Source organism: Accipiter gentilis, chromosome 9 (assembly GCF_929443795.1).
Source record: "Accipiter gentilis chromosome 9, bAccGen1.1, whole genome shotgun sequence".
NCBI classification, from domain to species: Eukaryota; Metazoa; Chordata; class Aves; order Accipitriformes; family Accipitridae; genus Astur; species Astur gentilis.
Genome location: NC_064888.1, coordinates 26,244,475 through 26,270,415, shown reverse-complemented (window position 1 = coordinate 26,270,415; position 25,941 = coordinate 26,244,475). Strand labels below are relative to the sequence as shown.

Below are 25,941 nucleotides of genomic sequence, written 5' to 3'. Positions count from 1 at the left end.
AGAGAATTCATGGGTTTTCTATTTCAGTTTTCTGAACTGTCATCTGATTCCATGGCAATTTTCTCTTTTTTTAAAGAAAAGCATATGCAATGATTTTGTACGTAGTTTTCAGTTGCTCCTTTCATTCTAGTTAGCATGTGTGGTGGTGTTTGTGTTGTTATGAATATTTTCCTTTCCTCTTTGGAAGCACGGGCACTGATTTAGGTTTATTTGCAGAATTAACTGCTGATACTTTAGTAACCAAAGACACAGATTTGGATTAAGACTTTAATGCTACAACCTAGGCAATGTAATTAGTGCAGTGTGGTCCTTCATTAAAGACCTTTATTCTGAACTCCTTTAACTTGTTCTGGATGTTGTGTGCTGTGAATAATCTCACCAACTGAAGTTGACATGAGTAAATCTTTATAGGAGTGGAGTTCAACCAGATAAGATACACAGAGTAATAAACAACATAAAACACTTTACAGGATTTATGTAGTATTTTTACTTTTTGCAAACTATTTACTGTCTCTGCAGTTAGTCTGTTTGTTCTACTTGTGTTGATTAAGCATGCTTCTCTTTATTGTCCTATCTGAAGGAATTTTTTATGGTCTACACAACACAGTTGAATTAATTTTTTTTTGAATGAGGACTTTCCCTGGCTTCTGGTCGAAGTCTGTCAGGAACTAGAAGTACCTGACTTTCTGTTGTTCCTCTAGAGTAGGTTATGCGTTCTTAGAAAGAAGAGAGTATAAGAAAAAAGAATGGGCTGTGCTGCGTTAATCTCTACCAGGAAGGAAACAAGGTGTTTTTCCCTGTCTTTACCTGAACTGATTGGAAGCTGATGTTGATACAGGAAGGAAAAAGCAAATTACATATGTCTTAGTGGGTTTGAAGAATGAAAGTTTGAAATGGTAATAACTTTCTAATAGCTTGACTTCTCCATTATTGCTTCATCCCAGGTACATTCCTTGCTATTCCAGATCTCTTTATGCCAAAGGTTCTGCATAGATTGAGTTCTTCCTGTGTCTTATCAGTAAAGATTAGTGAAGACTTATTGTAGACCTGTAGAATGCCTTTTGCCCATCTGTATTATAAAAGCATCAGCACATTAGTTATAAACTATCTTAACCTTTTGACTGTTATCTTAAGTGCATTATATTTCTGTCTTTGTCTTCTTTGATAAGCTTAGGAGCAAACATACATGTTTTAATTGCTACTTAACTGTTAACTTCTACCTTCAGACAGTAGGCAATTATTCCTTCTATTTAAGTGTGGGGAAACTCCCGAGAGACTATTTATCATTTTTGGTACTAAAAATCTTAGTATTCCATGTATTATCAAAGCATTCAAATATTTTCAGGCGTTGTATCTGCTTCATCTAAAAAAGCTATACAAAAACCTGTTTATTGATATCTTCCATGTAAAAGTGCTCAGACCTCTACAATAGTCCTTAACTGTGATTGTTTCCTTTGGCATGGTATGTTTCCTTTGGCATCAGTGCTCGCTGAAGTTAAAGCTTTTGACAATTAATGCAAATGCATTGAATAAGTATGTGTTATATGTATAATAATTTACAGAGAAAGATCCATTAAAAGGTTCAGGTATTAATTTTGGAACACCTTTTTAAGTAATAGGTAAAGTGGTAATGAATATGCCAGCTGTTTAGGACTTGTTCGCTTGGTGCTTCTGACATCTTAACCTGCTTATGGTCTTACTGTACTGCAGAGTGGATGGGAAGTTCCTTGTGTGAAAGTGGTAAGAGCTTTTTGATGCATCTCATTTTCTTCCTCTCATCAACAGAATGAGTTGGGTACTAGCTTGTTATAGGATGTAATACCTATCTTTATGAAAAGAGTGCATGACTTGCTCATTTTTTACTGGCACTTGTGGTTAACCACAAGTAGCAAATCCATCTTCAGTGCAGAAGAATGAGAAGACCCAATCTGAAGTGGTTAAGTTCTTTAAAGCAAACTGTATCTGGCTAGTGTTTCTAAATGAAACTGTTACTAAGGTTACACAAGATGGTCAAGGGGCTGGAGCACATGACCTATGAGGAAAAGATAGAGGGAACTGGGCCTGCTTAACCTGAAGAAGAGGTGGCTTAGGGAGACCTAATAACCTTCTAATACCTACTAAGGAGGTTGTTCAGGAGACAGTCTTGCTCTTTTTGAAAGTTCCTGGCAGGATGATGATAAGTAACAACCATAAATTTGAATAGAGAAGGTTTCACCATGTGAGGATGGAGAGCAATGCAGGCCAGCTTCAGAGTAGGTTGCCCAGGGCAGCTCTGGATCTCTGTTCATGGGGCTTTTCAAGACTCAGGTGGAGAAAGCTCTGACAATCCGGTATGAATCTGTAGTGTTGATTCTGCCCTGGGCAAGAAGTCTGACTAGAGACCTCCTGTCGTCCCTTCTAATCCAAATAATTCTATGATACTAGGTCTAGAAGCAATCCTAATTTAAATAGGGAGACCACACAGTATTAGGGCTCTATTTGCACTGCATGATACAAACATACTGTGCTGGAGGTGCCAATATGGGAGGGACAGTCCACTAATATCTTCTGGCAAATCTGCACTTAGCCTTTTTTAGCATCTGCTCTGAAATCTGTACCTAAAAGTTAAGATGACTTGTCTACTTGGACTGGGATCTTGTTTCTTCCTTTTCTCCAAGATTTTTTGCTCTCTTTTTATTTTAATACTAATATGAGTGCTTTTTGTTGATAGCTTTCTACTGTTCAATGAAAATGCTTAGGCTCAGGATTTTTGTGTCAGTGATTCTGGGGGAAGGATTGTACACCTCCTGCCTAACTCTAATATAGGATAAGAAAAATTCCAATCAAAATCTCCACTTCTAAATGCTGGTTTAAAAAAAGAAGTCTGTACTGAAGTTGTATTAAATCTGGGACTAGGTGTTCGTTTCTTCATAATTTAAAATCTTAATTATCTTAACTGATTAAGATTAAAATTAAACTGGCCTGCTATATAAGTTTCCCTATAATAAGCCAATACCAATTGATTTAAAGGCTAACCATGTAATCTTGGTATATGCTTATGTTTGGAAACAACTGTCACAGGAAGCAAACTTTTTGGATAAGTGTAGTTAAGTGTTTCTAGGCTTTTAGGTGATTGAATGCTGATGACCATTATGAATATTTAGTGTTCTCAGTTAATGTATCTGTGCCTGTTTCTCGCTTTGGTCATGCATCTCTTCTTCAAGGAGTATGTATTAAAAGAAAGCATTAACACAGTGTGATGGTAGTGAATAATAGAGTTGTTATGGACAAGAGGGGCTGGCATTGAGTGATTTATTTTTTTTAAAGCCATTTTAATATAGTAGTTATTTCTTCACAATCTTTCTAGAAAGAAGATTAGACCCTCTATTTTAAAGCTGTAATGTTGCCTTTACATACCCCTCTGATATCACCTCATTTGTTTCTCTGTTATAAATGCCTGCTCCTGGGATCTGAATACTTTTGTTTAGAAGTGGATATTTTATATTGGACTAAAATGTGCCAACATAAATTAGCCTTCTGTGAAGGATATAATTACAGAAGGCCATGTGCTGAGTGCTTGTGACTGTGCTACTGGTGAGTCATGCAGTCAATTCTACAGAGTGCTGAGGAGAGTTACTTAATTTTATGATCAGACACCTCGGAGTTTTGTTCACATTTATTCAGAGTAAAGACATTTCCAAATTTTCAATGTCTGCTACATTTGAGTGGTTGGTTTTGTTGTTCTTGAGGTATTCATGTCCCAAGAGTATATCTTCTTGGCATTTAAATTATTTTTTTTGTAATTTTTAGGTCTCAAATTATTCAGTTTTTATTATGTATATTAGGAGTATGTAAGTTGACTGACTTCAGTAGAGCTTTTTGGTTTGCTCTCTTATACTGATAAAAATAGAAGTTATAAACTGAGAATAACTTGAATAATATTGTCTGTTATATAAACTCTTGAGTTCAAAGCAGTTTGCTTGCTTTGGAGTCTTCCTGCCAATTTTTGCAGCTTTAGGACAACAATACCTATTTTTCTCCTCTTTTCTTTGGAAGAACATAACAGAAAAATTGCTTACCCTGTATGGTCAGTTTAACCATGAAAGTCTCTAAGCACACAATACAAAAATTGAACTTTTATTTCACAATTACCTTGCCTAAGAATGGAATGTAAAATGAGTAGTCACAAGTTTGGTTTCTAACAGATTAAGTCTATGCTAATGTGTTTACTTTTGTAACTAAAGATATTGTGCCTAAAGATTAATTTGTATTTTTACATTACCTGTGTGATACTGAAAAATTGCTGCAGGAGATTTTGTTTGCATAACACAGACTCGCATGACTTTTCTTATCTTTTGCTTGTCACAGCAACAGGTTAATGTCAAGATGGTTACCATTTTAGACATGTCCAAGTTGGTCTATTCTGTATGTATGTTGCTCCTGATATTTGTAACATCTGTCATCTACTGCATAGATGTACCACAAATACCAGTACCGGTAATTTTCTGGTGCAATTCTCTTTCCCTTTCCCCCAGTGCAAAGCAGCATTGTTTAATGCTAGTTTAATAGCAACTACTTTTTTTTCTTCTTTTTGAGACAGGGAATTTTATTGAACATTCCAGTTCAAAACAGCAGATTTAAAACATCTCGATACCAATCTTTGAAAACACAGATATGGTTAGTACTCAAGGAAGCTAATAAGTATGTGTTAACCTTCTGTTATGGAAAAGTAAATCTTCCAGGAGATACAAAGGGCTAACATTTGTTATCCCTTGTCTCAGAACTTGAAGGAATAAAGGTTAAATTCCTTTAAGTCAGCTAAACATTTGCTTTAACTTACGTCCTGGCTAATAGAGGAAAAATGGATAGAATTTTGTTCATTGAATGGCACAGCTAATTACAGAATTCTGACAAAGCAGTGAAGCAGTTGTGCAGTGATTCCTAGCCTTGGTGCATAGGCAGCATTTTCAAGCAAGCAGTATGCTGTAAGCATAATTGTTTTGATGTCAAGGTCAGCCTCAGTGCTAGCATTTTTAAACTCTTCAATAATGTTAGGAAGTTGGTTTTTGGGAACATTGACTGGGGAATCTTTTGTATGTGTAATTAAGCTATAGCAGTATCTTAGAGCATCATAGCATACTTTGAGTCTCTTTACTAAGAAACAACCTCCTGTGTTCTAGAACTTCAGATCAATTTTCTGCTGCCTGCATTGATATTTTTCACACAAATGTTCCCTTTATTCAACTGTGGTCATTTAGTAAGTTGGAGAGCCAAATGAGTCATTTTCTGCACGCTGTTCTCAATTAAAAGTTGGGGGGGTTTTGTTTGTTTGTTCTTCCCCCCACCAACATTTTGTATGCCTTGGTTTAAGTGTCACTGTGTAACTGGAGAGGGTATTGACTGAGCTACTGAAAACAATGATGCAAGTGCTCTTTTTTCTTAAAAAGAGTAGAATTCAGGTTGTGATGACTGCGATCAAGGGTATAGTTGAAGATACTTTTTCCAGGACGCCTCAAATGATTGAAGTTAAACACATTTAGTTACTTGTTCATTATATTTTTATTATCTGGCAAGTAAATCCAATGTATTGGAAACCATGGAGACAGTCAAAACTCAAAGTTTAGCACACAGTGAAATGTGTAATATCCCTAGGGAGTGAGGACTGCTGTAAGAATTTAATACAGTAGATTGCAGATGATTTACAGCAAGAATGGCTTTTCAAACTACTCTGAGGTCTGAAGCTGTCTTCCTTTGCTAAATCAGGCAGTATTGCTAGAACTAAGACAAATTTTTTTAGCCTCAAATAATAACCCACCCTCCTTTGAATCTTATTTGTACATAAATGAGATGGTTCACCTTGTCAGTAGTTGGGTGTCCTGCCTTCGTAGTAGGTCATGTTATCTGTTAGAGAAGGTTGTGTCTGGTCTTCTTGCCATCTAGTGTTCTTGCAGTATCTAGAACATGCTAGCAGCTTTTCTTTCTTCAGCCAGTGTAAATATTAGTATATGAATTCAAGCTGATCGAGCCTCTTACTACTTCAGTTATACCCTGACATGCTGCTTTGCAATTAGACATTGAGCGAAGATAAGGCTTAAAGGAATTTCTTCAGTTTTTTTTTCACTTTCCTCATCAGGAGGAGCTTTCAGACATACTGCTATACAATTCTGTGAATATTACAGGCAATTAATACATAATTAAGATGTTTAAAGGAGCATTCAAGGAAGTGACTTTAAATAGCCTCTAAAACATAATTTGCTAGTTGCTTCATATCTTTTACTTTTTATGTTAGTGATTTTTTTGACAGCTTTGTCAAACAATGCTTAAGAAAATGTTTTCCCTATATAGTATGCTATCTCCATTATAAAAAAATCCATGAAACGTTTTATGCATTAACTTCGTGCTATTAGAATTCTTCAGTGTTTGCTAGCTATTTACATACTTAACTACTTGTTCAGCTTTTCTTTTCAAATCATGTTGTTCATGGCCTATTTCAGTTCTGGAAGTAAATTTTTGTGTGTGTGTGTATGGGGGTTTTGTTTTGGTTTTGTTGGTTGGTTTTTCTTTTTCCACTTGGTTTTAATCACTTTTATTTTTCTTCCTAAACATGATGGTAAGAATCAGTGCTACTGCCCCCTAGCAGGCACTCAGTAGCTTAAATTGTTAAGAGTTGTATGCCAAGCTGCTCACGTATATAAGAACAACAGTTTAATTAGCAAAGTATGTAATGTTTTAGTAATACGGTGCTTATTGTATGAGTAATAGTTTTACCTGGTTTGTCCTTTGCATATTTTTAGGAGGGTCCTGTTTTCCTCCCTTTAATAAAACAAATAACAGCAAAGTGCTTGCAGCAAGGCTGTTGAGCTTTGGTGACTTCTCAGATTTTCCTTTTGAAAAAGTGAGAGTGCAGTAATATTAAAGCCTTTAAGAGAACTGAATTTTGAAGTCTTTGCAAAAGGGATGTGCCTGAATAACTGGTTGCAAAAGTTCCATTTGTCCAGAATGAAAGGTAGGTTTTTTTACCAATAGTCTAGATTGTCTTTGACAAACTAGAGAGTAAAATGCAATGAGATAGCTAAATCTCTGGGGGATTTCTTATTCTAAGTTGGGTAGAAGCAAAGGCCATAAAAGCCTTGTTAGGCACGATTCAAGCACAATAGGTGGTTTAATTTTATCCACAAGCTAGAAAGTTGCCAGCAGGATTCTGTGAACTGTCCTTTACTCATAGCTCTGCCTTTATATAGTGTGGTTAACCCAAGTGTAAAGTACTTTTCCTTAATTGGAGCTATAATTGAGAATATATAAATAAGTTTAAGTTGAACTTCTGGTAATCACTGGATCTTTCTGGTACACTTTCTAGTAAATTATTATATTTTTTGTTTTCATGTGTCTGCTTATTAGGTTTTAGTCATCCATGGGCTTTTATTAAAGCTTTTTAAAATCTAGTTTAAACAATGCCATCCTGGGGTTAGAGGAAGTCAGAACCTATATATGGATACCACTTTTGTGGCCATGTGTTCAGACCAACATGAGCTTGATATTCTCTATTTAACCTTTCCTGCTGTTTTTAATGAAAGTACTACTACTGTTGTTTCTAGATTATCATCAACTTCTCCTTTACTCAGCATTACACCCTATTCTTGATGACTAGGCAGAGCAGAATTGGGTCAGATGACTTTCAGGAACTTCCTTTGAAGATTTTAGACTTTGTTTCGAGGTGACAGCATGTTTTCTAGTTGAATGATACAGACTGGCATATGGCTGCTATGCCATGCTGACTTAGAAAGTAACTGCAGAAGTTATGATGGAGCATCTTAAGACTGCTATTTTTGTACTGGTATCTCTGTTCCTCACTCTGTGTGTGTGTTTTTTCCCCTTAGGATAGTGTAAGGATTTTTTGAGTTTGATAGTTTGGGTTGAAGATAAAAGTATTTTCTACTGTGTGTGATGGGCCGGGAAAATACTGGGGAAAGAGTGGTGCTCCATCTACAATCCTGTTGCAGTCTTCCTCTGCTGACAAACTTCCATCATTGTGGAAGATAGGTCTGTATGCATTCTGCTGTTGAAGTCTTCATGGTAATTTCGGCTTTGTAGCTGAGTTCATCTCTTCCAGCACTTAATCTCCTCTGTGAAGCATGATGTAAGCTAGCATTTCTTGAGTTAAACGATACTCTCGTCTTTGCAGCCTTTATCAGGGTTATGTAGGCTAGGCTTGCATTCTATTGTGACTGGTAGTGGCCCTCTAGCACAAGAATTTTATTCCTGCTGGTTCCTTCAAACTCAAGAAAAGGAAGTGCTTAGCAGTATCATTTGCAATGCATTGTTTCTCTTGCTTTTTGAGAGAACAGCGTGCTGTGTTCCTCTACTAAAATTCCAGCCAGCTCCAAAGCAGCCTACCTGTGTTGTATGCTACTCCCTTGATTTTTTTCCTAGATCCTAGTCTTCCCACTTAAACATGATCTTACAGTATTTAGAGTGTAGTTGGCAGTTTTACTGGAAGCTTATCACTATTCTTCATCAAGGATATTTTATCTGTCAGTATAGACTGTGCATAAAAATTGGTTATAGAAGCTCATGAAAAATTGCCTCTTCCAAAGAGCAGATTTGTGGGTCATCCTTTGGAACAGTGCCTTTTTATGGCCAGTTACTGGAGTGCTTTCAGTCGTTTCTTCCAAGATACATTTTCACCCCTCACTGCATTGGCTTTCTGTGCTATCATTGCTATCAGTTATGTTTCAGCCTCTTCACTTTTTTCTTTTTGGATGTGAAATTTAATTGCAATAAGCCACTCAGTCACTGTTTAGCAGAACAAGGATTCTTTAATCGGATAGCAAGATATCAGCAAATTTCTGCTGCTTTAAGGGAAAGTGGTGTGCTTTATGATGTGGGAGAAGTGCAGAAAAGTTTTCTTAAAAGAGATTTCTTATATTTTACAAAGGATCTGTAATGAGAGGAAAAATGCTTTTTAGTTCATGGCTCTAGAGCATGTCATGCACAGTCTTGCAAGAATTTTTTTCTGTTTTCTGGTTTTGCTTGCCATTCATATGTGTGCACCACTGAACAGCTGAATCTAAAAGGCATTTGTAAGCCTATTTTCAAAGCTGAAATAATTATATTGGCTTGGGTTTTGTGTATGTTTTGTTTTATTTTTTTTTAAGCCAAGGAAGTGTGGAAAAATTTATTGTTATTGATTTGGCTCTGTAGAAAGTCATCAAGGAAAAAGGTTTGAGTTTCTATCAGAAACAATGCTTTGTTCCACCTTGTCAGCCTTTTCTATTTCAGGTTATCTGAGTAGCAACTTGATTCAGTGGTAAGAATCAAGGTCATATTTTATTCAGTACAAGAAAATGGAAAATTTGGCAAGAGCCAATATACTTGTTTTGAAATGGTTTTATTTAGCCCTTTCTGCTACAGCTGCTGTCAATGGAAAGAGATAAAGCTGATGACAGAATACAAGGAATTTACTATTCATTATTCATGACTTGCTAAAGGTTTAAGTCTGTAAAGGATTTTGTTGCTCATTTCATGGGTCTTTCAGGTTTTCAGATATGAGTGCCTGGCAAGAAATTGGATGAAGCAATTAAAGAAAAGATACATATTTTTCTTGACTTATTAACCTTAACAGAAAACTTGAACGGAATTTAATCTGCAGAGTGTTCATGGACAAATTCACTAGTTAAAATTGCAGTGTAGCAAGATTGTGTTCGTGCTTAAATCTGTCATTCTCTGAATAGACCTTAGACTTCTATGGTGTGTTGGCATCTGACCTTACTGGCACCCACAGACCTAACTAGCTCTATTGTGAAGCCTTTAGCTTAGAAATAAAAATGTAAGTTACAAATTTAGAGCAGTTGTAGATATAAATAGGATGTGAAATGAATGAGTGAATTTTTTGCTTTTAATGCAGAAAAAACCTGCCTAAGAGGAAAAATTATCAGTAGTGTTGTGTTGTTTGTTCTTACAGTAAATTTGGGGTTTCTTAATGTAAATAGAAAATTAATAAACATTGTAAGGACTTGTATTCCTTAAGAACTCCTTGATATCAAGTGCAATGAATTAAAATGTCTGCCGTGCTTTGTAATACTTTGAAATGTTTGTGGGAGTCTCAGCAGTTTCATCTAGATTCTTACTAACTTGTGGCTTGGCTGTCTTCTTCCTGCTTAGGAAGGTTAATGTGTCCTTTCAGTTAGGATTGCTATAGGTGCATATCGGGTGTATAAAGGTAGAAGGAGTGAGGGTATTACAGGAATGCATAACATGACAATTCTGATTTAAACAGATGTTATGGGGAAGGACAGAAAGAACCGAAGTCACACTTTGCTTTTACCTTCCCATTAAGATGAATGGGAGAAATTGCAGTTCTGATTCAAGATGTTAGTCTTCCAACCAAACAATCTTCTTGAATGCAAACTGGTGTAGTTATAGTTTTAGAGCACCAATGTTAAAAATTTACATCTGTACCTACTAGAATATGTTCTGTACTTACAAATGGACACCTGGACATGACAGTTATGTTTGTTTTACCTGTTGTTCAATACTAAATTGCTTTTTCTGCAATCTTCCCTGGAATCTGCATCTCAAATTGTGTTCCCTTTCACAAGTATGCCAGTAATAAGTCGCTATAGGCTATGTTGTGCTCTTGCACACTCGCAACTTAATTTCAGTATACTTCTGCCACTATAAATCAGAAAAAGATTCAGAGCTTTAAAAGAAAGCATTGCAAATATTTTATAGGCACAGTTATTCCTATAAACAACACATGGCTATTCTTCTGTAGAGAAACATCTTCAGTTCACAAATAGAATACTACCCAAAATAGCAAGGCCTTAAAAGGAAGCTGTTGGACACAATATTTTTTTACTACTTCAAGTGTGAGCCTGACAAAATAAGTTTCCCATTGTAGATTCCCCGCCCCCTCCTTTTCCTCATAGAGCAGTTAAAAACAAAACCAAACCACCACCACCCAACCTGTTTACAAGTGACATGCTAGGGAGAAAATAGTGACCTTTTAAAGGAATTTACTGTATTTTTGTTGCTTTGAAATTGGCTCTAGGAAGACTGGCCCTTACTGTGCTTATAATTCCCTTATAAACTTTGTCTAAGGAGCTTTAGTTAGTTACAAACTTGGTTGTTTTTTTTTTTTTTGGAATGCGTACATAGGAAAGACCTTCAGTATATATATGTTCAAGTATAAATTTGTCAAGTAAGTTTTCTGACAACTTTTTAGCACTGATTTCCATGAGAGAGTATGACAATCTGGCAAAATGACTAGAGTTGGAGGGGACTTCTGAGCTGTAATTTCTCTTCCCAGATGCTAACAAAGGTTAGAGATGGGATGCAGAAAGGGCAGACTGAAACAAAAAATATGAGGTGGGGAGAAAATAAAGGTGAGTAGAGAAGCTGAAACAAGGAAAAAAATTTAAGTATTTAAAAGGCTAGGAAGAAGGTTTATTACTGACAACAAATGCTAGGGGAGGGAGAGGAAAAACGTCAGGAACAACTGTACCATCCCCACGTAGAAACTACAATCAGGATTCTTGAATCTTAACATTGCTTTGTTTAGTAGTGCCAGAGCATTTCTCAGCTGCTTATGATCTCAATCATTGTCAGTGGTTACACATAAGAAGCCTTATACTGTTTCATCTTAATGATGTTACTCAAATTAAGAGAACAAAACCAGCATCAAAATAGTGCTGCAATACTTCAGTTAGTGCATAATGTCTAACTAGTTTGTGGCTTGATGGTTAAATTATAGGGATGCTGTTGCTGGACACCTTTATAAAGGTTTAATTAGGATTATGATGGCTTGTGTCAAATATTTATGTAAAAAAAAATATATCAAACCAAACTATATTTGTAGAAAGATCCTTATTTTGTTCGATTCTTGTTTCTTATCTAAACTTCACTATCTTCAGTAGGGAAATTAGCAAATTATTTCACAGTAAAAACTAAATTATTGGGTCAACATATCTTGATATTATCCTAGTTTAGATCCATATTTTACTTTTCTCTTGCAATTTGTAAGGTCTTTAAGGATCTGGCCTAGTCATCAGATCAGATATCTGGGAATTACTAGGATGTGTGCTCTCTTCAGGTCAGGTCACAACCTGTCAGTCTTGTGTTTTCTCCTTATAGAATTAATATGTTTGAATTTTCTATATCCAGATAATTCTTCAGTGCAGAAATTTCCTCCTCTAGTGGTACAATAGTATTCTTCAAGTACTTTATAACTTAAATCAATTTTGTATAATATAAATTATCTGAATGAAGTACTTTATCTTTTCAAAGAAAGGGAATTACTTGAATATAATTATTTACAGTTTTTGTGATACATTGTGTCATTTGTGTTGATTTGTTGTTTAAGTGGATTGAGTTGGTTTCCCTAGTAACAGACTACTGTATTATTGATCTTATATTTTTTAATTTTAAAAACTTACCAAAATGTCTGCTGTAAAAGGAAATTATAATAAATTTTAAAAATATATGGATTTTTCATATGTTGAATTATTCAGAGGTTGAACTACAGTCTCAATGCTTTTTAATTCATAAATTATCTAAAAGTTAAATTAGTAATTCAGAACGTATTAAAAGCAGTTGTTTAGCTGTCTGTAATAGTATGTTAATATCAGAACAAGACTGTGGTACAAAATATTTATATTTTTGGTGATTAAGAATGAAGCAACAAGCATCATCTCATTTAGGTGCACGTTTTCTAAAACTATATGCTTTCATGTGTGAAAGTTTATTTTAAGCATGTAAAAGCAGAAAAAAAAAATCTTTTTTTCCTTCCTGTAATTACAGAAGCTGCTGGGTTTGTTTTGCTACTGATGAGGATGATCGGACTGCAGAATGGGTGAGACCTTGCAGGTGCAGGGGCTCTACAAAATGGGTTCATCAGACTTGTCTGCAGCGCTGGGTGGATGAAAAGCAAAGAGGAAACAGTACTGCTAGAGTTGCTTGTCCTCAGTGCAATGCAGAATATTTAATAGTATTTCCAAAGCTAGGTAAGATATGCATCAATTAAATTTTAAAAATAATATAATGGGTTGTTTCTTTATATTGTTCCTACTTTTTCCTCTTTCATGCTTGGCACATAAATTCTGTTGAAAACTTGTCTGTTCCCTTTTCCAGACAGAATGAAATACCTTTATATTCTGCTTGTGTCCTATTTGTTGGCTTAGTTAAATACCTTCTGAAAACTTTGTGTGTTCCGCTTGGGTATATTGATAAGTCTTATAAGTAATTGATCTATAATTAATTAATGGTTAAGGTGATATTTTGTCTTGTTGAGCAGAGTGTGACTTCCTTAAGCAATTGCTACATATTAGCACATAAACACATCCTTTTTTTTTCCTCAGCTTGCAGAAAAACTGCTATCAAAGGAAATTCAAAAAACCTTACTGAGTAACCTGTTGCATTACCTGAAAAACATAGTTTTACTTTGTTTGGGAGGTGTTCCTGACTCAGTATTGCCCTATATTCAAGAGGCAGAATATCTGTGGTTGCTGGGCACTGCTGTAGCTCTGTCAGCGTGAAAGAAAGTTGGAGATGGTCTTCCAGAGTCTACTTACTTGAGTAGCCAACTAGGACACTGCGCAACATGTTGCATATATTTAAATTAGCAGTGGTTGCTATCATTCCAGCCCTCATTTGCCCATATGTTCTATGGGATATATTAAGTAGGCCAAGAAAATGAAATGTTGCCATGGAAACTTTAATTTTGTTTAAAAGTAAAACTGCTTGTTAAAGAAATGCTGATACAGTATGTGAGTACAGGCATTTAGAAGATTTTAAAGAAGATTTTTTTAAAAGTATCTTATTTCTGTAATCAAACAGCTGAAAATAACTTGCACTGTCAGTTCTTTAGGAGAGGACCTATTTTCTGTTAGTATAAGGGCTGACAAAATTAAGGTGTGAAGGGAATTTTATTTGGGTGATGATGTTTATTTCTATGATGGAACACTGAGAAATGGGAGAGAAAATATGGACTAGTGTATTGTTGATATTCAAGAAAACATAAACCATCATGAAACTTACTACCAAGTTATTCATACATCAGCCACAATTCAGCTTTCCTATAAGGATAAGGTAGAGAGGAATCTTAATCTCCATCATAAAGGAGGCATAAATGACAACATTTAGCATTGGCTTTGGGGGAAAAAAAAGGTTTGATATCTTGGACACTTAAAATGTACCACAAAACTTGAAGCTGTTTAATATTCTTACTTGCATCTTGAATGATGAAATTGTAATGTCAGCTGCATTTATATTTTATTTTAGCACTGGGAAAAAGGGGAAGCAACTATACTTTGGAGAATATGCATGCACATAACAGGCATTTTCATTTGTTCTTGCAATTTGTGGCATACTCTGTTTGAAAGCTAAGATTCCTAAATGCTAACATTCCTAGGTTCTGAAGCTGGCCTAATATTCTTGCATGAGATTGTTCAGCTCTTGTCTGCAGGCATGCAAGAATCTTTTGATGTATTTTCCCTCACAATACCATCTTTTTCCATTTTTAAAGATGAGAAGGGCATAAAAATTCAGACTTCTGTAAAAGTACACAAGACTAATAGTAGACGACGGAAATAAATTTGGGTCCATCAAACACAATCATGAGCTTGAAGTGCCTTAAACAAGTGAGACAGTCTTGCCCTTTTGTAGCTCTTTCTAGTGACCGAAAACTGTTATATCACAATTCCACTATAAGTCAGTCAAGGTCACACCAGGCAGAGTTAGGACAGTAATATGTTTTCAAGCAGTCTTGCCAGTAGCCCTGTCTCTGCTGCAGCAGGTATCTTTTGAAGACATTACTAGTCGTACCATTCAAGAAACTACAATTACTTGAGCAGGGAAGAAGTAATAACTAAAGTTTCCCTGAAGTATCAATAGTTCAGAAACTTACTTACATGAAGAGTCCTCTAATGTACTGCTGGAAACTTTTTTTAAAAAACAAATTTCTGTGAAAGGGTACTTCCTAACACAACTTCTTCTATTTGATTATAGTTTTGAAGTAATATCAACTTGGAGACATCAACGAATATCTTTAAGTCATAGTGTCTCTCTCTTTGCCAATTCAAAACAACCCCGTTAGTGACATATCTTCTTAAAATTATAATCCAATTTCAAATTTGATAGTGCATATCAGTTTTAGAGATTGATAGTAACTGTTCTTACTAGCTGTTTTCCTTTCTTCTGAGAGATTTTTTTATTAAATAAGAAAATATTGACACTTTGAAAATAACTGAAGTATCTTTTAGATAATTATTTCAGTTTAATAAATAGAAAAACAGTTTGGAAGAGAAAGCTCTGTTAAAGCATGATAGTTTTACAAAATGAAAAATATTTTTGTATTTCCTTCTTTAATTTGTATGTCAGTGATACTTAATTTCCTGTTTCTTCCTTAATACCATCTTAAAAGGAACAGTTATATTTGTCCTCCTTTCTCACAACTTCCTTCCTAAAGGGCTAATTAAAAAACAACCAAAACCTGGAACAACGTTTTGCTAGTCTTTTCTCAAGATCCTATACCTAATTCCATAGCCTGCTTCTTCTAATGATTTGTATCAGTAGGTGCAATTTGTTAGTACTTTTAGTGTTAGACTTCTGCTGTTGCCTTATCACCTTGCCAAGATGTATAAGGCAAGCTTTAGTGCTTTGTGTCGCCCTTTAGGACTCACCAAATATGATGGGGTTTTTGAGTCTCTTGTCTTCACCGTCTTCAAACAAATGTAAGTTTTCAAAATGGTACAACTACACAACTTTTTCAGTGACTGTGGGTAACAGTCAAGATGTCTAAATTACTGTGCAGTCAGTACTTGCAGTTATGACCTTGTTGGTACTTTCAGCACGTTGGGTGCTGAAGTCTCTCCTGAAAACTTAAACATAACTGTTAATACAGTGAAACTGCTTGTTCCAGTTCTTTGCATTTTGAGTAGAGTGTTCCTTCTTCAGAAACCCTTTAATTTTGGTACTTAATCAACAATAGGATGCTCAACTTGAGAATAAATTAACTCGATAGTTATACTTTGTCGGCTACTTATGGAATAATTTACATCAGTTGGTGTATTTGAAGCAGTGTGCTAGTGAGGTGTTTACTGTCTTACAAGCCACATAGGAAGATGCTTCCTGCCCTTAAAACTGGAGCTTATTACTAAAAGAATGCATGCTGTACTAGAAGATGCATGCAAAGGTAACCAATTTGAGGTACATGAGTAGCAAGTTAAGAACTTGAGGGTCCAGCAGAGCTAGAATAGAGAGTATATTAAGCAATATTCTGCCCAAGTTGCTTAGGACTGCCCACTAATCTGATACATAACTTGGCAATATTTACAATGACTTATGTCAAGACTGCATATAAGCTAAATGTGTTTAAATTGCACCTCTTCAGCATGGTATTTGCACATACACCTGGGTATGGGAAAAAAAAAAAGTTGCAATCCTTCTACAAGGTCTCGATGCTACTGCTGTGCAAACAGAATGTAAAATCTTACCCTGTTTTTTTTTGTTTTGTTTTGTTTTTTTTTTAAAAAAAGGGAGGGTGAGGGGCAGAAGGGGGGGAAACCCACCACAAAACAGATGTATTTGGGAGTGCTTTACAAGAATACCAGTGCTGATAAAACATGACAATGAATGAGTTTAATTAGTTGTTCTTGTTGCTTGTTGTCACTGGCTGACTTGAGCTGCGTAGGACTGGTTATTTGTGAAAGCATTCACGCTAGACCTGTTTTCGGAAAGAGAAGAACGAACTAAGTCATGAAACAAGAATCACAATTTTGTCAGTGTGGCTGACAAATTTTTTGCAAACTTTTTTTGATATGAATTTCACATCTTGGTTGTACATTTAAATGCATGGCTTTTAATTCATTTGGTATAAATATGATACTTCAGAGACAATCCTTTTGGGAACAGGGTGCTAAGTTATCACCACCTTAAAAAACTAAGAATATAAAGTTCTTATGTACTAGGAGCATTCAAGCTAAGAATTGAACTGCAAGTAATTTTTGTATACTTGGAGAATGACAAATACCATACCTTTACTTTTAGAAAGGTAAAAAAGAAAAAAATCCTTGACACCTAATCTTCTCAATTCTGTGCAGGGACAGAACAAGTTTTGATTAATTGGAGGTCAGGTGGAAAATGGTATACAACTCAGGATTGGTGTACAAAATAGAGCATGCTAACTAGCCTAGCAATTCATCTAGTGGAAGTCCTGTATATCGAGTTTATCAGGGCTTCAGTAAGTCATTTAACACCATTGCTCAAGACAGCGCTCCTTCAATAAACTGCTGCCTGCCCCCCCCCCCCCCCCCCAAAAAAAAAAAAAAAATATCAGGAAGTAGTAAAAGAATTAGAGGCCTGAGTGGGTAAGTCATGATGAGAGATATGGAGAATTAGTTACTTGAAGAATGCCTGTAGGCTGGTTTTCAGAATAACTTTAATATTTTCACTGATTTTGGTAGGAAAAAAGTAGGAGGGAGCTAACAAGAACTATTCATGCATATGAGCTGGAGGACAGTCTGTAGAATTTGTTGACAAATACGAAAGTAATGTGGAATTTGATCATGGTGATGACATTTTTCACTTCCATACATGTATTTGACACTTAAGCTTCTGGCTTTTGCTTTGCTGGTGCTCTTGCAGTTTCTCAAAGAAAAGATGCAAGCATGCCCTTGTTTACCTTGCCAAAGTTGATCAGGGTCATGTCTTGCTCTGCGTAAGCCTTGAAAGTGCAGTTGTCCATAGAACAATGAAACTCTATTCAAGCACTCTTGTCAAAAGCACTAAATAACCTGAATAGGAGGTTTTTTCCTCCCAATGTTTGAGAGGTGGGCCTCTAAAAACATTGAATGCAGCCTCTTCCAGCAGAAGGAATCTTTCATGTTGACTGTGCTGCTTTTTACTGTACAGTAGGATAGTTTAGTGACAGAATTCTCAGATGAAGCTGTCAAAGATAAGCACATGAAGTAATTACAACTAATCAGTGTTTCCTCCTTTTGAAAACTGAAATATCTAACAAAAAAGACACTAAGTCTAAAATGCTTTCTACAACAGAACAATTCTGATTCAACACAGAGAAGGGAAACTAGTCAACTTTAGTGGGTAAATTAGTGCTCTAACCAGCATATTAATCTCTCAGAAAGATGTTGCAGTGAATGAAATGGTAGGTAGAAATAAGTTACAAGTTTAGCTTAATAGCTCTTTAATTATATGTTCTCATTTAAACAGCATGTGTGGGATGTCAGACTTGTTATTTTGTCAAGTTCATTCTTTCTTGTCAGTAATAGATGCTGAGAGCTTTCTTCAGTATGCTTATGTATGTATATATGTATCTATCTTGAAACCTTACTTTTCCTTTATCATAGGTCCAGTTGTTTACGTTTTGGATCTTGCAGATCGACTGATCTCAAAGGCATGTCCATTTGCTGCAGCTGGAATAATGGTGGGCTCTATATACTGGACAGCTGTTACGTATGGAGCTGTGACGGTGATGCAGGTACACATGTATTCCCTCTTCTTACCAGCTTTGAAAGCAAGTCTTCTAAAGAAAAAGTAAATTAAGACTCCTCTTTCCTTGGCTTAAAACATGCTTTAGCTACTTTCAGTGTAGTTAACAAATGAATTCAAGATGGGTGGATAGAAAGCTTTTCACTTTTAACTGATCATACTGCATAAAGCCAAGTATGCCTGTTCAAACATGGTTCAGTCTGCAACTAACAAAATTTACTACTACTGTAGCTGGCTGCCCTTTGTATGGCAGGCTGGTGAACCCACTTCTATTCTTACAGAAGAGGTGCCATTACCACCTAACCACTAATAATGGGTAGTCTAATTCTTCAGAAAAGACATGAGACTAATCTTTTACCTGTAGAAAAATTTTACTGCTAACATTCAAAGGGTTGAGACCTGGTGAATTTTTCAGTTGCACCACTTTTTTTATTGCATAAAGGAAAATGCATGCTCTGAATAGTGCAATTCATTCATGAACAACAAATGCAAAACACTGCAAATTAATAGTATGTTCTTTTAGTTACTTCAGACTGTATGGTTAGTTGAAAGGGAAAAAAATATTTATTTTTCCTACTTCTGTTCTTGTGAACTTGCTATTTAAATATAAAAATTATGTTGACAGGTGGTAGACTATTAACTATGGAAAGAAATGATCGTGGCTGTCCTAGTTCAACTACAAGACGAGATTTTTTCATAGACTGTACAACTACAAGGACCTTTATTACCATTTTAGTTGTTGATTCCTATATCGAGCCCATAACCTGTGTTTTGCCTGAAAGCATAAAAGTATTTCTAATGTTAATTCAGTTGTAGATAGAATTAACAAATCTGTATGCTGATAAGTATTCCTCTACACAGTTCTCATTTTAAATACACAGCCTAGTCCTTATCCATGTATGTCACGTGGCACTACTTTTTCTTGAACTGTGTGGTACTGCCCTGCAGTTCTACAAGTCACTCTATCTCAAGATTGTGTGCTGTTTTGGTTCCGTTTGTACGTGATCTCATAACAGAAATGTATATGACAACCACTTCAAGTGGAGCCCAAATGAGTTGATGCAGTCTCCCTGGTACCAGTGTGGCCAGGGTCAAGTGGCTGCTTAAGTGATGTATGATGATTTTCAATACCTCGTCCATTCCAGTGGATGAGTGTCTATATTGCAGAATAGCACACTTAGGACTTTCCTTACCTGATACTCTGTTCTTGTGGCCCTTACAGGAACATTGCAACCATCTGTAATATTACAACTAGACTTGCTGAAATGTACCAGTCCTTATCTCCTTGCTCACTGCTATGCTGAGCCTTTTTCTGTAGGAACTTAAATGACCTTTTTAGCTTCACTAGAACTACATAACCAAATGGAAAGATAAAGTGCTCCTTTCTGTAGGTTTTTTTGCTTTTTGAAATGAGGAACTGTCAAATCCCAGATATGAAGAATTAGCTATTTTCCTCTGATTTAATGTTTTTTTGATCATATGGATGGCATGCTGGGTAAGAGAATAATATATTCTTGCATGTAATGGAGGAGATTAAACTGGGAGTGGAGGGAAACTTTTCCACCCCTTTTGTCACCCCAAATTTGCTAGGTTTAATATAACTTGTTTCCTGCTGTACTTCAGACTCCTTCAGTTGAAGGGCCAGAGAGAAGCACAAAAGCTATTTTTAAAGGTTAAAGATGGAGAAAAATAAATACAGAATTGACATTGTGACTCCAGTGTGGCTAAGTCAGTAACAAATCATATGGGGTTACTGAAAACAGAAAGAAATAGTAATCTAAAGCAGAAGAGACAAGGTATTGAGCCTTTTTTTGATTGACAAGCACTATAAGGAGAAAAAGGATAGTGTCAGACATCACATTTTGGGTGGAAGATAGTGAACAAGCTAGAAGACAAATGCTGAGTATTTTTTGCAGGAATAATCTTTTGGCGGCAACAAGATTGGTTATGCCTATTTTTAGAGACTGTGGTATAGAACATAAGTTCCTGTTCTAGAGGAATAAAATGGAATGGTTTTCAAAGCAAGGCTAAAAAGTACAGTTTGAAGGTATTGTCGTACGTTACCCTAGCTGTTTCCCTGTGTCCTATTCCAGCAGTACTGTTTTTTGTTGTGGTTTTTTTTGTTGTTTTGTTTTTTAAATTTTGCTATTGTTACATGTTCTTACTACCTACTTTTGTGCAAGCGAAGACTTGCAAAAAATAAAAAGTTTGTACCTTTAAAGAAAACATAAGGCACTGTTATTTTAGTTTTAATACCTACATTTTATAAACTGCAAAGTCTGATTTTTTTTGTGCCAGTAGAAAGGTTTAGACACATCAGTAATGACTGTCCTTTACAACTGTAGCACTAACCACGTTTAAAAATAAGGTACAAGTAAAGATATGCTGCTATTTCCACTACTGCTGAAAATAGCTTTCCTCTTCCTGCATTCTCTAGAGAAACAATACTTTTTAATACTGTGATCTCTGTTGTGTAAGGTATTCCTACATAACAGAAATTTTTTAGTAAAACATCCTGAGATATTTGCTATCAATTAATCCTTTAAAGAGTAGTACCTAATCAATTTCTGCGTGTAGAATTAATCATTCTAAAACTCTAAGTTCTTTGTGTTTTGGAAAGCATGCTATTTTGATGTTTCAGGTGTTTAGGCTTTTACTTACACAGAAGCATGTGAAACTTTTCTTGAGATGGTAACGAATTGCGTTACAGCTCTCTGCAATATTAATGATGTGCAAACTAGGGCTGGTAGCTCGCCTGCATTACACTTCATAAGCAACCAAGGATGCAAAGGGAAAACTGGGTATGTCAGGTAGAACAGTTGTCTTTGTTTAACTTAAGATGTGTGGGCAGCCCCAAACAAACTAGACTTTTAAAAAGTTACATTCTTTGTTCAGTTGTGGCCTTTGTTATGTTTGTCAACTATATACATATTTACCAGGTTGTGGGTCACAAAGAAGGTCTTGATGTCATGGAGAGAGCTGATCCTTTATTTCTTTTGATTGGACTTCCCACTATCCCAGTCATGCTAATACTGGGCAAGATGATTCGTTGGGAGGACTATGTGCTCAGACTGTGGCGCAAATACTCTAATAAGCTACAGATTTTGAACAGCATATTTCCAGGTAATGTGATTAAATTTAAAAGGAAATATCAAGCTTGAATTTGTGCCTTTAGGAGATGGGGATAGGCAAGTAGTTTTCACCATTCTTAAGTAGAGGTGATTAACACCTTGACTCTATTTTATGTTCAGTCTGTTTAGACTGTGTTTGTATAGTACCTAGTGAGAAAGGTGGGGCAAGAGGAGCAGGAGCATGGTTTCAGTTAAGGCCTTAGTAACAAAACAAGCTACTGAAAACCATGGGTCTTACTTGAAAGTAAAAATGAATACAGTCATTTAATGGAAACAGAGTATTCACTGAGAAGAAGGATAGTTCTCAAAAAATTGGGCTATAGATTTGTAATGGAGTGGGGGGTGGGCACTCATGTGCTTTCTATGTTCCGTTTGAGGTAGTGGCTATGTAACCTTTTCTTCCCCCACTGTCATCCCTTTAGGCATTGGATGTCCTGTTCCTCGTATTCCAGCAGAGGCCAACCCTTTGGCGGATCATGTCTCTGCTACACGTATTCTATGTGGAGCTTTAGTTTTCCCTACTATTGCCACGATAGTTGGAAAGCTGATGTTCAGCAGTGTCAACTCAAATTTACAAAGGACAATCTTGGTAAGATTCAGTATTGTTTGTTTCATAAATGATTCTAATATAGGAATATGAAGTGTTGTATTGGGGGGGCGGGGAGGAAAGTAAAAAGGAACATAAATTCATCTAGAACTTGAGAGTGGCATTTGATTAAGGGAAGGGTTTTTTTTAAGGTTGCCTATCATGGCAGTGGACAAGCATCATGTGTGTGAGAGGTTTTGTCCTTATGACTGCAACTATCTGAATTCAAGACAAGGCTGAAACTTCTATCTGGTACTGTACTAGGCAGACCTTAGCAGTAATTAAGGGTGATAATGGAGATGAGCATCTTCTAAGAACAATCTCTGCAAGGGAAGAGTGGGGTTTTATTATCAACCTTTTCATATTAGCTTCTGTTACTAATTCTTTGAGAGGATCCCTTTATTACTTATTAAAATAAGGAGAGAAAAATAAACTCTCCACAGAAGTTGAATGGAGAGGGGAGGACAAAGAGAGGAGAGAATCTCTTCCTTTGTGAATAACCTCTCTGGCTTGCAGCCTTTCAAGGGGAAGCACACTGAGTTTGGTAAGGTGGTATCCCTGATCATCTGACTGTCACTTCAGCCCCTGCTTTCAATTCCAACATGTTTATGCACCCTCTCTCTTCCACATGGAAGAAACAGTGATATTACAACTGTTTATGCAGACTAAAGGCTTCTAGTGTCTCTTCTTATTTTGAAGACTTGAGATAAACATATTGTAAAACTTTCTGGAAAAAAAAGTTTGTTTTACAAAAACCAGATTTTATTTCACTCCACACTTGCTTTTGGCAAGTGGCCTTTTTCACTGTCTGATTATAGAATGGTAATTAGTATTATTCCTTCTGTCATGTATAGTATATATTCAGAGAAAGGAGGAAAGCAGATATCTGCATTTTACTTTGTTCTTTAAATAGGATGTATTTTGATAATTTTTTAGAGTATTTGTCAGATTTCCAAGCAAATAAAAGCTTTCAAAAGGTTTTATAGATCCAGTATGTAATCCCTTTAAGTAACATTAACGTCTGTAATAGTGCATTGTGACAGAAAACATTGAGGTACTCATTTGGAATTGTCCTAATTAGCTACACTTCAACAGAAAATGCTATGATTGAAAAACAAATCTTCTTCGACCAGAAATTTTTAAAAAGAACATTTGCAATGATATGACACTGAACTGTGCAGGTTTTCAAAATATCTTTTTATTTCAGGGTGGAATTGCTTTTGTTGCTATAAAAGGAGCTTTTAAGGTTTACTTCAAACAGCAGCAATACTTGCGCCAAGCTCACCGCAAAATTTTAAATTATCCCGAGCAAGAAGGAGCATAAGGCTGTGATCTCCAGATGTCGTACAGTCTCACCTAACAGGTTTCCATATTGTATTGGTTCCATTGTTACTGCACAGTAGTGGACAATTGTGATAAGTTGCTGCTCCTATTTTTTTTTCTTTAAATATAATAAAGCACTGTCTTGTGGCAGGGTAAATCCTTTCAGCAACCACTGAACCTAAGAATGTGACTTGGCTTTCATTATTTTTGGTTATTTCTGTTGGGCAGCAGGCTTCTGAATTATTTTGTTTGAGCCAATATGCTGAATGGAGGGGAAAAAAAGCATCAACTACAGAACAAGAACATTTAAATTGTGTAGTTAATGTAGGCTATATCCAAATGCCTTTTCTATATGTGTTTTCATACCCACGCTATCATCCAGTTCAGCATTTCACGCAATGAAGGGAATTTTTTTTAGAAAGGAAATAAATGTGAGTCATTACCAAGGAGAAGTAATTGTGGGATATCAGCCAATAAAGATTTCCTTGGTTTTTGCTGGTACATACTCAAATGACTGCTCAGAGAAAACAGAAGATAGATCACGCTCTACAGGACTTGTATGTCAGCTTTAGCCACCTAAGTACTAGGTGTGGAAATTAGCATGACTTTCAGGTGACTATTTTATTACTGATAATTTTTACTGTCCTGTTGTATCTTCTGCAGTGCCTAGTGTTATTTTCTCATGGCTCTTCTACTGTTTTGTAACTGGTGCTGAATAGCGTTTTTTTTCCTCTGTGGTAAAATAATTACATGGGGGGAAGTAAATTTCAGTTGCTTATTTAGTAGTTAAGTGTTAGAGCCCTTGTTCAGTTTTCATGTTCCTTTTGATTATGTAAATATCCATACAAGTACAAATAGCAGTAAAAGTGTGAGGAAACAACATTGGACACTAAAGCTACATTTAAACTGACAGATTAGGGCAGCCTTCTAAACTTCCAGACCTGGGTGCATAACTCGGCTCTGGTACCAGGACAAGGCTCTCTTCTGCCCATACCAGCTCTAGTGGAAATATTGGCTGAAACGGGGTGACACTACACTTTGGGTACCTAACCTGAGCATGGTACATACCAGCAGGCTAGACACTCTTAAGGCAACTTGGCTCCATTCTGTAAAGGACTAAAGGATAAATCTTAAATGTGTAATAAACTAAGTTTATTTATACAGTAAGCTTTACTGTTACAATATGTTCAAAGTAGCCAGCTAAGGGAGACATTAGTACTTCAGTTATTTGATGTTTATAAACTTTGTTTTGATGGAAGTTAACTGTTTAGTGAAGTTAAATTTTGACAAACATAATACGGCCATTTAATACTCATACCACACCTAACCTAGATTTAGTACTTTAAGTTTTCTCTTAACAACAATTTATTTGTTTTTCTCAAAGTCTCTTTTTTGTCCTTATTCATATTAGTATGTCAAATGCATGAAGAAAAGTTTAAAAAAATCTTTTAGTGGAAGTATTCATAAGTAAATACTTCTTTTTACCAGAAATGAAGTAAATGCAGAATGGACTTCATATTTGACTGCAATAATGTATGTTAAAGAAATTCAAAATATGGTACCTTTTCTATAGTATGTTTATCTTAATTACTGAGATGTAATATTTTAGAACTGTACAAAAGTGTATATAATGGCCAACTAGTATTCAAAAACTATACAGGTATTGAAAATTATACATTCAATCAATATCAAATACTTTTGAGGTTCTTGCTGTAACTGAAGAATTACTATAATCTTGTAAGTCTGCTGATTATATTTGTCTTAGTGGGCTCACTTTTATATAGAACTCTAAATAGAGTAGCAACCTCTGAAAGTTGCTGCTTTCTGTAAGATAGTCTTGAAACAATATAATACATATTTCTTACAGAATTCCTCATTTCGAGAAAACAGCTTTTCAGTGGTCTTCACTGTATATATTTCCAACCAATTTATTACTGTTTTTTAAAGTCTCACAAAGAATTGAATGATGCAAATTAGTGAGTTTGAAACTTGTTCCATGGGAAAGCTCACTGTCTTCTCTGGAAGTTAAAAGTATTGTAAAAATACAATTATAAAAATACTGTGTGGATTATAAAATGATTTCACCTGAGTGGCAGAAGGTCATTACTCTGTTGTAAATCTTGTTTTTAAGTATTGCAAATTATAGTTACGTTGAATTAGGTTAAATAAATATTTTTTACACTCTCTAGTGTATTTTGTCAGTTAAACAAAAGCCTGTAGCAAAACTTATAAATGAAAAATGTGTTTTGTTTTAATGCACATCTAAGGATTTATATGATCAATTTTAAGTTGATAGCCTGAAGAAATATCTTGGGAATGAAGGAAAAATTACTGTAAGACTTTAAACTTACATTTACTTTTTTTGTTCTTTTTCTCTCTAGTGATCAATAAATGATGTAGGGGAATGCATTTCTCAAA

At 35.6% G+C, this 25,941-nt stretch overlaps 1 protein-coding gene across 1 annotated transcript in view; it reads left to right on the top strand.

Annotated features, from left to right (window-relative positions):
- MARCHF5 (membrane associated ring-CH-type finger 5) overlaps positions 1–25,707 on the top strand; it is a 31,502-nt gene extending 5,795 nt beyond the window's left edge. Inside the window, exons 2-6 of the mRNA XM_049810442.1 lie at positions 12,778–12,980; positions 18,342–18,472; positions 21,423–21,606; positions 22,037–22,203; positions 23,408–25,707. Coding sequence (XP_049666399.1) covers positions 12,778–12,980; positions 18,342–18,472; positions 21,423–21,606; positions 22,037–22,203; positions 23,408–23,524 — 802 coding nt within the window. The 3' untranslated portion in view covers positions 23,525–25,707. The remainder of the gene's footprint in view (positions 1–12,777; positions 12,981–18,341; positions 18,473–21,422; positions 21,607–22,036; positions 22,204–23,407) is intronic.
- Positions 25,708–25,941: the final 234 nt, after the last annotated feature.